This window comes from Cetorhinus maximus, chromosome 20, assembly GCF_964194155.1.
Source record: "Cetorhinus maximus chromosome 20, sCetMax3.hap1.1, whole genome shotgun sequence".
Classification (NCBI taxonomy): domain Eukaryota; kingdom Metazoa; phylum Chordata; class Chondrichthyes; order Lamniformes; family Cetorhinidae; genus Cetorhinus; species Cetorhinus maximus.
The window spans coordinates 90,894,307-90,907,695 of NC_135898.1; the positions used below are offsets into that span (position 1 = coordinate 90,894,307).

The 13,389-nt window shown below is 41.9% G+C and overlaps 1 protein-coding gene across 1 annotated transcript in view; it reads right to left on the reverse strand.

Moving 5' to 3' along the window:
- Positions 1 to 12,809, reverse strand: part of pdzd7a (PDZ domain containing 7a) — a 103,640-nt gene extending 90,831 nt beyond the window's left edge. The window contains exons 1-2 of the mRNA XM_078565160.1: positions 12,640 to 12,809; positions 2,935 to 3,396 (exon numbers count right to left, since the gene is read on the reverse strand). Coding sequence (XP_078421286.1) covers positions 2,935 to 3,133 — 199 coding nt within the window. The 5' untranslated portion in view covers positions 3,134 to 3,396; positions 12,640 to 12,809. The remainder of the gene's footprint in view (positions 1 to 2,934; positions 3,397 to 12,639) is intronic.
- Between the last annotated feature and the right edge of the window lie 580 nt (positions 12,810 to 13,389).

The following is a 13,389-nucleotide window of genomic DNA, read 5'->3' on the forward strand; positions in this document are numbered from 1 at the left end:
ATTGTTGGTTCCAGCCACATCCCAGGACTTCATAAACTTTAGACTGACATGGCAGCGCAATACTGAGGCAATGCTTCATTGTGGAAGCATACTATGGATGAAGCTTTTGTCTGTTTTTTTAGACTCAGTCTGTCTGTTTAGTTGACTGCTAAATGTCTCATGTCACCAGGCATGTGGCTAGGTGTAAGCTGTACATTTTTTTAATTTCCTGGGGTATTGTCCACTGTGAACTGAATGAATAATCTGCTGTTCGAAAGAATAAAGCCCTGCTATAGATCAGAATACTTGTAATCCCACAAAACTATCATAAGGGTATCCATGCATATCAGCATTTCATTCTTTGCAAAAGTAGGAGGTATGCAAGCAGGAATGGAGGATGGAGAGGAAGGGGGAAGTGATTAGTACAAGCATAGCATAAGGAGGAAGAATGTCAGTATAGACTGAAGGTGGGGGTAGGGTGAAAGATGAACTGAGTGGGAGATGGGATTGAAAATCTAAATATGAGCTGAGGGAGGGGCAGAGGAGAGAGTGTCAATGTAAACCTGGGAGGAGAATACTGACAACAGAAGGGGGAGAGGGAGAAGAGTGCCAGCATGAACTGAGGAACGAGATGGAGTAGAATGCCATTGTGAAATTTGGGAAAGACAAGTGACAGCATGAACAGATCAGAGGGAAAACAAGTGTCCCACCTTGAATTTTGAAAAGAGAGGGAGAAGCGAGTCAACATAAAATGTGGAATAAACTCCACACCAACTGAGGGGGAAAATAATTCCAGAAAATGAGAGAGGGAGAGAAGAGCAGAATGAAGGGGTGGGGTGGGGTGGCGGGGTGGGGGCGAGTAAAAAAATTAAACCAAACCAGAATGCAACATTTTTAATGTAAAATTTCTAAACTCTCCAGGGAAGGCATGTCCACAAACTGACTACCAATCTGTGCAGATGTGTGTTTGTGTATGTGTAAGTGTGGGGGCAACATTTGGAACAAATGTGTAGAATTATACACTTACAATCTACTCTCTTGTACGATATTATTCAGGCTGCAGGTAGAGATGTCAGTGCTCTAGCCAACATTTATACCTTAACAAGCATCACCAAAAAACTATTCATTTGTCTCACTGCTACCTGAAGGATCTCGCTGTCTGTAAAAAAAACCCAGTGGTATTTTCCTACATAACGACAATCACTGGAGTTCAATCTAATTCACTGTATGTGGAACGAGTTGCAATGTTCCTGAATGATACAATATGAAGCAACGGAAATCCAAGTTTTTCACCCATATAACAAATGTAAAACTCCTGTGTGAGTCTGTTTTAAGCCAGAGGTGTAAAAATATTAATTGGCTCCATGGCCAGATATTAAAATGCTGTACTTTTGGTTTATCCTAGACCATTATTAATAATGGAATAGCATATAGCACAGCATAACATCTATTGTACTGAACTTAAGATAGCTGTCAGCATTATTTAATAATTTCCCCATGGAAAGGATCTGGATATAAACTAAAGCTTAATGCAAAGGGGTTAGTTTCTCAGGACAGTCCCATGCAGGTTTGCGAATCTGAAGTCAGTTGGAGAGCAGTTATTATGTGAATCAGACATTTTTCCCAGGAGCAGGTAATTCATAGGCTTGTCTAGACATTTAGAAAGACAATCACACCATGGTATTGGGAAATATCTTGTCCTCAGCTGAACTATGAGAGAAGCTTTTAAAAATCAGAACGCAGACACCACAAAATTAGTCAAAGAGAAAAGGGCTATAGGATGTCGAAAAGATGAGATTGAAGGAAAAGAGATTCTGTCCTGGCTGTAGGACAGGACACAGATTGCTTAAGTTAAGTAAGATTAATTGTTGCATATTATTTTAGTTTGTCTGACTACGTGAATACAAGTTATGACTTATCAAATGGTGAAGCAGGCTCGAGGGGCCAAATGGCCTACTCCTGCTCCTAATTTATATGTTTGTATGTAACTAAGCAATTTTGAAAGGCCTAGGACAGCCTTCCCGCCCTCACTCCAGTTGAGACCCTTGTGGATAATTAATGACCACTTAAGGGCTGTTTCCCACCTGGTCTCAATTTTCAGACTGGTGGGAGGTCATGGATGGTGGGGGGATGGCAGGTTTACCCTGCTCGAGCTCTGGGAGCAGGGAGGGGAGGGAGTTACGGGCCCCTTTCCTTATTGGGACACCCCTCTCACCAAAATCTGCTCTCCCCTTCCCAGGTGGTCCCTTCATCTCCACCCCCAACACTCCACCACCCCCCCACCCCCCTCCTGGGTCTGTGTATTAAGACCCCCACAACTGTCTCCCTTCCCCATCCCGAGGGCCTCCCCTCCCATCCCTGCCATGTCACCTCCCAGCATTTAGTACAATCCTGGCTCCTGCGCTGTCTCTTGGGACTGCCTGTATGTCTAGCAGTGGCCACCATTCCAGATTGGCCAGCAGCTCTCTGAGAAAGGACTTAATCCTCCTGGGTGAGGGACAATAATCAGAGAGTTAAATGGCCAAGGAACAGCCAACATCAGCAGGGATACATTCCCCGACAACTTTGGATGGCAGGGCAAGAAATTCCACCACCTATTAAATTCTGCCCTCAGCTCTGAAGAAAGGTCACAACCCAAAACACTAACTCTGTTTCTCTCTCCACAGATGCAGCCAGACCTGCTGAGTATTTTCGGTATTTTCTGCGTTTATTTCAGATATCCAGTATCCGCAGTATTTTGCTTTTGGGCTAAAGGGAACAGATTTACAGATTATAATTTTCAACTGAATTTCACTCAGAAAAAAAAGACTGCTCTAATTCTTTGCACTGTAGTTGAAAGCTTTAAAGGCAATCGAACTGCTAATCATCTCTGTAACCTGATTCAATTTAAAAGTAATTGTGAAGTGGATAAGTTTCATTAATTGCAAAGTTATTATCCAGATATTATGCACTTACCTTCAACTGGAGAAGTACCGGTAATAAGGATCACCCTGCCCATGGGGGAGGTAGATCGTGTTCCTCGAGGCTGTCCATTTACATGCTTGTGCTGTTTCTTCAGCAGGTACTTTGTTGCTGTGTTTGCACCACCAGCATGGTTGCTGGTGTGTATAGCATTAGTCATCTCCCTTCTTGCGGAGTCAAATGAATGAGCCATGCCAGTGCAGTGCACCAACAATTCATCAATAATCTGGGTTGTACAAATTTCGGAGTAGATATCAGGCAAGAGAGATGGGTCATTCAATTACTTTCATTTTTGCTGTCTGAAACAGTATAAAGGAATCTTTGCCTTACATATTCCTTCCCAATAAATTGGCGACACCACGTAGAAAAATAAATTAGAAACAAATGCTTTGTGGCAACAAATACTTGCCAAACTCTCCACCATTTTGCCTCAGTGATTATCTGAAAGTTGTTTAACTGGGAAAAAACAAAACAAGAATAATTGTTAAAATCAAACTAATGAAAGTTACTTAATTAAAATAAATTACGCAGGAGTAGAATTAGATTACATGGACTTTACAGAACTCGATGGAAAAGCTAAAAATTATTCATTCATTCAATTTCAGGTACACATGAATTGAGGCAAATTCTATTTTGAAATGGAACAGTGTTGGATGCTATACCCAATCAACAAACAACATCTCTACTGAGGAAGAGTGCAAAAATTCTGAAAGAGACGGGGATCTTAATGTGACAACACTGATTACTGATATATTATATAGCAAAATATTGAATACCTTACTATATAAATTGCTCTACCATTAGCATCAGGTTGTTGTAGATTATAATGGCAGGAAATACATTTTGTAAGGCTTGGCACTGAAGTAAAGACAAAAATGACATTTGCAGATTTAAAACCATCACTCACATCCATCTAACACTTATTTACAAAAAAGAATGATCTTACTGAGATAACATAACCCATTTCTACTGAACCATGACACAACCTATCCTTTACTAAATAATGATGTAACCCATCCTTTATCTTATTTCACAATAGAACTCAATCTTTACCAGATCATGATTTAACCCATTGTTTACCAGATTATGTTTTAACTCATCCGTTACTCGACCATGCTTCAGTCCATCCTTCACTGGGTCATAATAACCTAGTGTTTACTGACTGCAAGGAAATTCTGGCAACCATTTTTGGCAAGTGGAATATAAAATAAAACTTGCATCTTTCACAAGTACCAGACATCGTAAAGCACTTTACAGCCAATGAAATACTTTTGAAGTATAGTCACTGTTGTAATGTAGGAAACGCAGCAGCTAATTTGCACTCAGCAAATTACCACAAACAACAATGTGATAATGACCAGTTAATCTGTTTTTTTGTATGTTGAGGGATAAATATTAGCCCTTAACTTCCCTGCTCTTCTTCAACATAGTGTCACTGGGACATTTGCAATCACCCAAGCAGACAGATGGGGTCTCAAGATTAATGTCTCATGTGGAAAGACTGTACTTCTGACAGTACTTAAGTGGGACTTGAAGCCAGAATCTTCCAACACAGAGGCAAGAGTGCTACCCACTGAGCTACAGGCGAGGCTATGGTGTAGTTGTTGGACTGGTAGAGACCCAGGGTAATGCTCTGGACTAGACTAGCCATATAAATATTGTGGCTACAGGAGCAGGTCAGAGGCTAGGAATTGTGCGATGAGTAACTCATCTCCTGACTCCCCAAAGCCTGTCCATCATCTACAAGGCACAAGTCAGGAGTGTGATGGCATACTTTCCGCTTGCCTGGATGAGTGCAGTTCCCACAACACTCAAGAAGCTCAATACCATTCAGGACAAAGCAGTCCACTTGATTGGCACCACATCCACAAACATGCACAGTAGCAGCAGTGTGTGCCATCTATAAGATGCACTACAGGAATACACCAAGGCTGCTTAGACAGCACCTTCCAAACCCACGACCACTACCATCTAGTGCAAACGCAGCAGATAGATGGGAACGGCACTACCTGGAAGTTCCCCTCCAAGTCACTCACCATCCTGACTTGGAAATATATTGCCGGTCCTTTACTGTCGCTGGGTGAAAATCCTGGAACTCCCTTCCTAACAGCACTGTGGGTGTACCTACACCACATGGACTGCAGCGGTTCAAGAAGGCAGCTCACCACCACCTTCTCAAGGGCAATTAGGGATGGGCAATAAATGCTGGCCTATTCCGTGAATGAATAAAAAAAAAACAGGTGACATGATTCAGTCAAAAGAAATCCTGGTCATTGAAGGCAGACAATTCTGAACATTTATCTATCAAAAAAAAAGCATGTAACAGTTTTGTCAGAATGAAAAACGTGTTAACTTGAAAAAAACGGAACCTGGTTCTTAGGAAAAGAATGCTGAGGTACCACGTTTTGTCATCTATGTTATATGACTCGGAGACATGAACAACAAAGAGACTATTGGTAAGCTGAATGCATTCGAGATTCTGCAAATCCCACACAGGCAAAAGGACAAATGAAATAGAGGAGAAAGAGAGAAAATTAGTGCAGGCAACAGAGAGAGAAAGATGCCAAATACTTTGGTCACATCATTAGAGCAGACGGTAGATAGAGCCGGTGTTTAGAGCGGAAGATCGACGGAAAACCTAGGAGAGGGGAAAATGGATGGCGGATACCATGGGCTGGATGCAGTTGACTTATGTCGAATGTGTAAAGCACAGCACAGGAAGGCGGGAGGCCCCATGGCAGTCACCCTCCTGGGAAGGAGATGGCACCCAAGGGGCAAACAGGAAAATCGCACGCCTGCAGGCAGGCAAGGCAAGGTGGAAGAACAGGCGCAGTGATGACGGATCTTCTCCGACTCCTCATGCTGGGCAGGGCCCGGGGCGCTGCCAGTGCGCATGCGTCTGGTGGGCAGTTCATCCTGGGGGACGGGGGAGGTGACAGCGACCCAGCGGGGCACAGCTAGAGGGGCAAAAAAAAACCCCACCCCCCCCATTACAGAGTTGAGGGGTGGGGGTAAGGAACACCTTCATTCCGAATTCATCAACTGCAAATAGCGCGGTAAGTCGTTAAGAGTAGACGGCGCCGCCGGAGAAGCTTCTAGTCTTTTCTCTTCACCTTGGACAGCTCCTCCGGGGGGGGCGGGGGCCCGAGGCCCGGAATCCGAGCGGGGGAGGGGGAATTAAAACAATAATTTCAATGGGTTGGGTCAGCACGATTGAAAAAGAATAAATTTGAAAAAAGAAAAGGTGTTTCGCGTCAACTCACCTGCCATTTTCATACATTTTTAAATGTTTTGACAGTTGGTGAGCGGGTGGGCACCTGACGCCCGCTCCCCGGGACGCGGCAGCCGGCCGCCCGAAGCCCCGCCTTCTTCCCCCCCACACACACACATATACACGCACCGGCCTCTCTCCTCATTGGTGCTTAGCCCCGTCACCGGGGCGGCTGCTCATTGGTCCGTTGACCGATCAATCAATCAACATGGTCCATCACCACAAGGTCCGCCGCAGTGGAGCCAACTTCAGTTGGAAAGTTGAGCATTTTGTCCCCAACTTTGGTGTTTTGCACTGATTCGGTCAGGGGTGCAAATGGCTTATAGCTAGGTTAGGGAGGGGAGGGGAGGGGAGGGGAAAATAATGCCTTGGGAACTTTTACATCCACCTGAGGCATCAGTTTAACTTCAGCACTTCCAACAGCGTAGCACTCCCTCAATACTGCATTGGACTATCAGTCTAGATTTTTCTGCTGAAGTCCTGGAGTAGTACTTGATCCCACAACCTTCTAACGTAGCAGCCGCAAGAGTGATAGCAACTGATCTGCAGCTGACACAGAGGGAAGAGTTAACATTTTAGGTATACTCTGCTGCAGATACTAAAGGAAATTACACATCTACCCAAGTGCTTGATTTTTGGTATCAGTTATTTTCCAGGAAATTTCCAAGTCCCAGTTAACTTCCTTGCCTGTGAGTGTACATACACAAAATGGACTGCAGTGGTTCAAGAAGATGCTCACCACCGCCTTCTCAAGGGCAATTAGAGATGGGCAATAAATGCTGCCCTTGTCTGTGATGCCCAGATCCCATGAACACATAAACAATGTTGCCCATATTTAGAGTGCTGCAAATTAATGTTAGCATCCTCGCCATTCAACAAATGAAAGTCTTTGATGTTAAAATATTATTGCATGCCCTTGGAGGGCGCTACACAATTAATGTTGGCATTCTAGCCATTCAGTTAATTAAAACCCTGATGGTGGCATGTTAATAATTCTAATGTTAATTATCATTATGTTATTTCATTTTAATAAACTTTTTATTGGGTTCTCGGGGATGTACATTTGCAACTTATCGATCTGTTACAGACAGGTGTTACATATGTTATGAAATTATTCTATGATTAAAGCATTATTGTTTCAATGCAAAATGCACACGAAACTAAAAGTTGCTAGGCATAATTCGTATTAATTTTGTTTTAAATTCACAGAGGAGCATGGTAGATCTGGCGATAAAGCATTTAGAATTTCTACGCGTGAACGATTGAGCCCTCCGCTCGTATTACTGTCTTGTCAAATGTGTTTTGCCAGTTCTCAGTCGATGTGTTTTGAAAAACGAGATCGTGGCGCTTTGAGTCACTTTGAGGAATGTGAGGATGCCGTTTCGTTTCTGTCCGAAACATGAGCGTATTTTGTGCAAAAATACGAGTAGGCACCAAATATATATATATATATATATTGCTGAGTTAAATGAGTTCCGGTTGTGACATGTCAAACAATGTAATACAAAACAATCCTAATTCAGCACCATGGATAGCTCACAGGATTGGGAACAGCGCCATTGTGAGGAACTGTAGAACGCCAGCTCATATGGCAAATAAATGTGGCAGTAACAAAAGCTTTGTTAGCGTGGCAGTAAATCTTACTGGGAAACGTGAACATTGAACCAAATTCCTGTGACTAAATCAGTGTCAAGCTGCGTCAAGGAGACAAAGAGGAACAGTGCAACAAGCTAATGAGAAATTAGGCTGTGCGTCATTATGAGAAACCACTCATTTTGGCGTTTCGTTGCTACAAATTCGATTATCACGACAGACGTCTTGGAAGAGGCAGGAAGGCCGGGTCAAATACTCACGTAAAGTGGTAGGGTGACGTACCAACGAGAGAGGTGTGTTCATTTGTCATTTGAGAAGCTAATAGGACCCAGTCCACAAAAAAATGGCAAGCTATGATAACCGCGAATATTATGATTAACATGTGAGGAACATATCTTTTTACTTTCTGTTGGACTGTGGTAAATTTACAATGGCTGCAGTTGAAAGATATGTCCACTGGAACAAGATGAGAGATATATACAATAGCCAGGATTTTGCCCTCGTTGGGTGGGCTTGGCGGGGGCGAGCTGGAGTGGTCAGGAAGCCGATCACCACCTGCGATCAGGCTGTGACTGTGATTTCACGCTGATGGGCCAATTAAGACCTGCCCAGCTTGAAACATGCACTACAGCATACAGGTAGAGTTTAAATTATAGTGTTAGAAGTTAGCAGTTCATATTTCTTTCTTTTGCCACGAGTTAAAGAGAATTTGTTCAATAAACAGTTATTTACTTATTAAATATACAAATCTGATGTTCGTATTCTGTTAATCTAGGTTAGGTAGAATTGGGGCAATTTTCACATTTGTCACGGCTTGGAGAAGAGTGGGCTTGGTATTACAGTGCACTATCCCCAGTGAGTCGTGATAATAATAGAGTCATCACAACACAGAAGGAGACCATTCACCAATGGAGTCCATGCCAGCTCTCTGAAGAGCAATTAAATCAGTCCCATTCCACCCCTACCCCACCCATCCCTGTAGTTCTGCATGTTTATTTCCTTCGAATCCCCATCCGATTTCCTTTTGAAATCATTCATCATCTCTGCTTCTATCATCCTCCTAGGCAGTAAGTTTCAGGACATTATCGCTCACTGCACAACAAGATTCTTCCTCATATCCCCACTGCCTCTCATCTAAAACCTTAAACCTGTGTCCTCTAGTCCTTGTCCTTCATCTTATCTGCCCAAAGAATTTCCATCCTTATTATATCACCATGAAGATGAAAGTCACATGAAACAAAGTTCTGCAGTGTCCCATATGTTGGCAGGATTACAATTTGTAGCCATTTACGCAACAATATTTTTTGTTGAACTTTAAAATATTACTTGGATCACATTTTTGAGACTGTTCAAAATTAATGCTTACTAAGAAATGATAGAATCAATTAACACTGTTAGTGATGAATGCTCTTGCAACATACTGCATCAAAAGATAAAAGATAGGCAATTGCTTCATAGAATATTTGTTTGAAGTGAGTAGTATAAATAGTGAAGGTTACTGACATATGTGCACAAGACTGCACCTATAGTTCTTGTATAGTAGATTCCAAATTGCAATGAAAAATGTGAATAAAGAAGAATACCGTTCAAGGGGGTGAACTTGTCTTGGGCTACTGGAGAATCTGACATGTATATTCTGTTAGATTACTAAGGAATCTGACTGTATATTCATTAGACTAGCAAGGAATCAGTCATACCTAGCACAAGACCAGGAAGGATTGGCTCATCATTAGAAATGGATGGCAAGAATGAGGAGTTCCCCACTCTATTCACTAGGATCTGACATATTTCCATTTCCAGCAATGACAACTAAGCAAAGGGAGACAACGTCACAGTGTGGATGAGGGAAGGACACAAATCAACAAACTGGCTAATTTTATTGAAGGAGGAAGTATATATGAATATTGCTGAATCTGGGGTTATTAGAGCTATATAAATGCCCATATATTTCATAATATTTATGCCACACAAGTGCCAGTCAATGAATATCTCCAACAAGACCAAATGTAACCATCTCCTCATGGCATTACCATCACTGAATTCCCCACCATCAACATCCTGGGGGTTACCATTGACCAGAAACTTAGCTGGACCAGACATATAAATATACTGGCTACAAGAGCAGGTCAGAGGCTGGGAATTCTGCAGCAAGTAACTCACTTCCTGACTCCCCAAAGCATGTCCACCATCTACAAGGCCCAAGTCAGAACTATGATGGAAATACTCTCCATTTACCTGAATGATTGTGGCTTCAACAACACTCAACAAGCTCAACACCATACTGGACAAAGTAACCTGCTTGATCGGCAGCCCATCCATCACCTTCAGTATTCACTCCCTCCATGCACAGTGACAGCAATGTGTACCATCTATTAAATGCACTATAGCAACTTACCAAGCCTCCTTTGATAGCAGCTACCAAATCAACGACCTCTACCACCTAGAAGGGTAAGGGCAGCAGATGCATGGGAACACCACAATCTGCAAGTTCCTCTCCAATCTACACACCATCTTGACTTGGAACTATATCGCCGTTCCTTCAATGTCGCTAGGTGAAGATCCTGGAATCATTTCCTAACAGCACTGTGGGTGTACCTATACCAGTTGATCTCCAGCCATTCAAGAAGGTGGCTCACCATCACCTTGCTAAGTGATGTTCACATTCCAGGAAATAATTTAAAACAGGAACTACAACTGTAAACCCCATGGCAGATAACTTTTTGTGCTCAGAGGACTTTCAAATCCACACCACTCCGTCCAAAGGCTGAGCGTCACTGCCTTCTGACTGAAAGAATATGGGTAAGGCCCTCCAACAACATAGGAAACAGTAATAGCTCAGCTGAAAGTTGAATGATGAGCCCTTTACATAGAGCTATTTGTTTAAGAGAAAGTATTAACAGCACTTCAAGGTCCAAAATGACAGGTTGGGTGACAAATTAGTATTAGAAACTGACTGTCATCACTATCTGCCAACATTGTATGCACCTGATGCACATTGTGATTGGCGTGGGCCAAACTGAAAGTCTTCGGACCCAAAACCCAGGCATTTTTTCATCTCCAAAGCCATCAGCATTATTTTTGGCCTTAAACTCTCCCTCCTTCTCTTGTCTTGTCCTGCTTGTAGCTACTCCTACCAGAAGATCCGCTGTTATGGTATGTCATTTTTGTCTGTCTTGCACCATCCTCATGCATCCCCTGTAGCTCAACTTCAACCACTCTGTGACGTCCTTCATCCAACTATGCCTAGGTTGACCCATCTTCCTGCTGCCCTCCACTTTGCCCTCTAGAAGAGGAGCACAACAAAGCAGTGTACATTCTAAATTATGGATTATTAATAAATTTCTAATGAAAATATTATTCATTCAGGATGTTGAAATGGAAATTTCTTTCCTAAGTTTGGGCTGATGCACACTTTGGCCACTACTGTGCTGACATATATGAATGTTGTTTTTGGATGAATTAATAAAACAGCTCTAGAAAATTAAATCCTTTCACAATCAAGGTCTATCAGAATACATATATTCCAATGAGACCCATCAACACACACTGCAGCCAGAATAATGGGCTGGACTCACTCATGGGAGTATTTTTTTAAATTGTGATTAGAATTATGTGTTGCAAATGAATAATCCATCTTGTAAAATTTACTTTAGATAATTCTGGGAAATATCCTTCTATTTGGTTGTCTCTTAAACATAATCCATTCAATTATGTGTAATATATATATATATATATACAAACACTCAGATACAGTGCAGTGGGATGTTAGTCAGCTGTTAACAAGATAATGTTGTCAAGCACGATTTCCAATTGTTTATGATTTGTGAGACACTGGAAGGCTTATAAAACAAAAACAAGTTCAATGACTCAATAAATAATGTAGTATTGCATTGCTACTGATAAAGTAGCAATGCAATAGAAGCTGGGCAAAATTCTTGTCCCAAAAATGGTGCCTGCTCCAGTGGTGAACTTACCATAATAATTAATCTGCCAGTAGAATTTTGGGAGTGGGCTATTCATGGAACTTAACCTCCATCAAAACTCCTTCCCTAGTAACAATACTGCATTAAAGGAAACAACGATTTATAAAATTCTTTCTTAGGATGTGAGCATGGCTGGAAAGGCCAGCATTACTTACTACTTATTTACCAGTTACTTGTCACTTATCAGCCCAAGCCTTGCTGCACACAGACACGATATCTGATGAGTCGTGAACAGTGCTGAACACTGTGCAATCATCAGTGAACATCCCCATTTCTAAGCTAAGGGAAGGTCATTGATGAAGCAGATGAAGATGGTAGGGCTGCAGCAAGATGGGGCAGAGGCAACAGAGAAGAGAAGCTAAAATTAAAATACCTGGAAAAACTCAGCAGGTCTGGCAGCATCTGCGGAGAGGAACACAGTTAATGTTTCGAGTCCGTATGACTCTTCGGAGAGGAACACTGTTAACGTTTCGAGTCCGTATGACTCTTCAACTGTTGAAGAGTCATACGGACTCGAAACGTTAACTGTGCTTCTCTCTGCAGATGCTGCCAGACCTGCTGAGTTTTTCCAGATATTTTTATTTTTGTTTTTGATTTCCAGCATCGGCAGTTTTTTGCTTTTATCTTAGAGAAGAGAAGCTACTCATAGAAGGAAGAGGAAGAGAGCTCTCAACAGAAGACCTTTATCATTTAGGGTCTTGTTAGTTATTTGGGGTGTTTTAATCTCCAAATCTGCGAGTCTGCCCTCACTTCATATTAATTTGTTCTTTTGAGACTTTAATCATTCAGGCAATAGGAGATAATCTAGTGATGTAACTTAGAAAATGTTTATTGAGCAACAAAAGGTAATACTTAACAAGGTTAGGCAGCACCTTTACTGGTTTACGCAGTTCTTGCTTCCCAGTTCCACATAGGGCGCAAAGCGACATGTGGTCTTCTCTCTCTCTGTCTCTTTCTGTAAGTTTTGTGGTCTTCTGTCCACAGTAGAAAAGAAACCTCTTGTCTTCAGTTTAAAATTCAGCACATACCTGGCAGCTGAGAGCATGTGCTTTTTAACTCTTTCTTGGACACAGCTCATGTGCATGATCGTCTGTGTTCCTGATCTTTGATTGGCTTGGACAGTGCATAATTAGGCCCTGATTGGTTTAGGCGGTGCGTTATCAGTTTCTGATTGGTTTCTTAAGGGTGATGGACATCTACTGATATCATTTCCTGTTGTCTCCTGACTGCCCCTCTAATGTGTCAGTTACTGGTGGGGCCTTCCACATTATTATAACTTTTCTCCTGTATCATTAAATTTTATGACTTTCTACTGAGAGAAGGTAGTTAAAGTAGTTTTGGTGTCTGCTTGTTTAAGATAAAAGAGGGTATGATGTCAGTAATATTCAATGATTGGGGTCATCATCCCAAGTGCCTAATTGATATATAGGTATCAAAATTGTATATCCTATAGAACTTTCATTAAGATAGGTTCTTAGCAGTGTGTTTTGGTTGAGAGAACTGCTTGTTGGTGTGGAGTTCTAAAGTGACTGCTTGGACATGGTACAAGTTAATTAAAAATAATAAAAGCGTAAGAGTGGCATATAGCCTCAATTAATACAG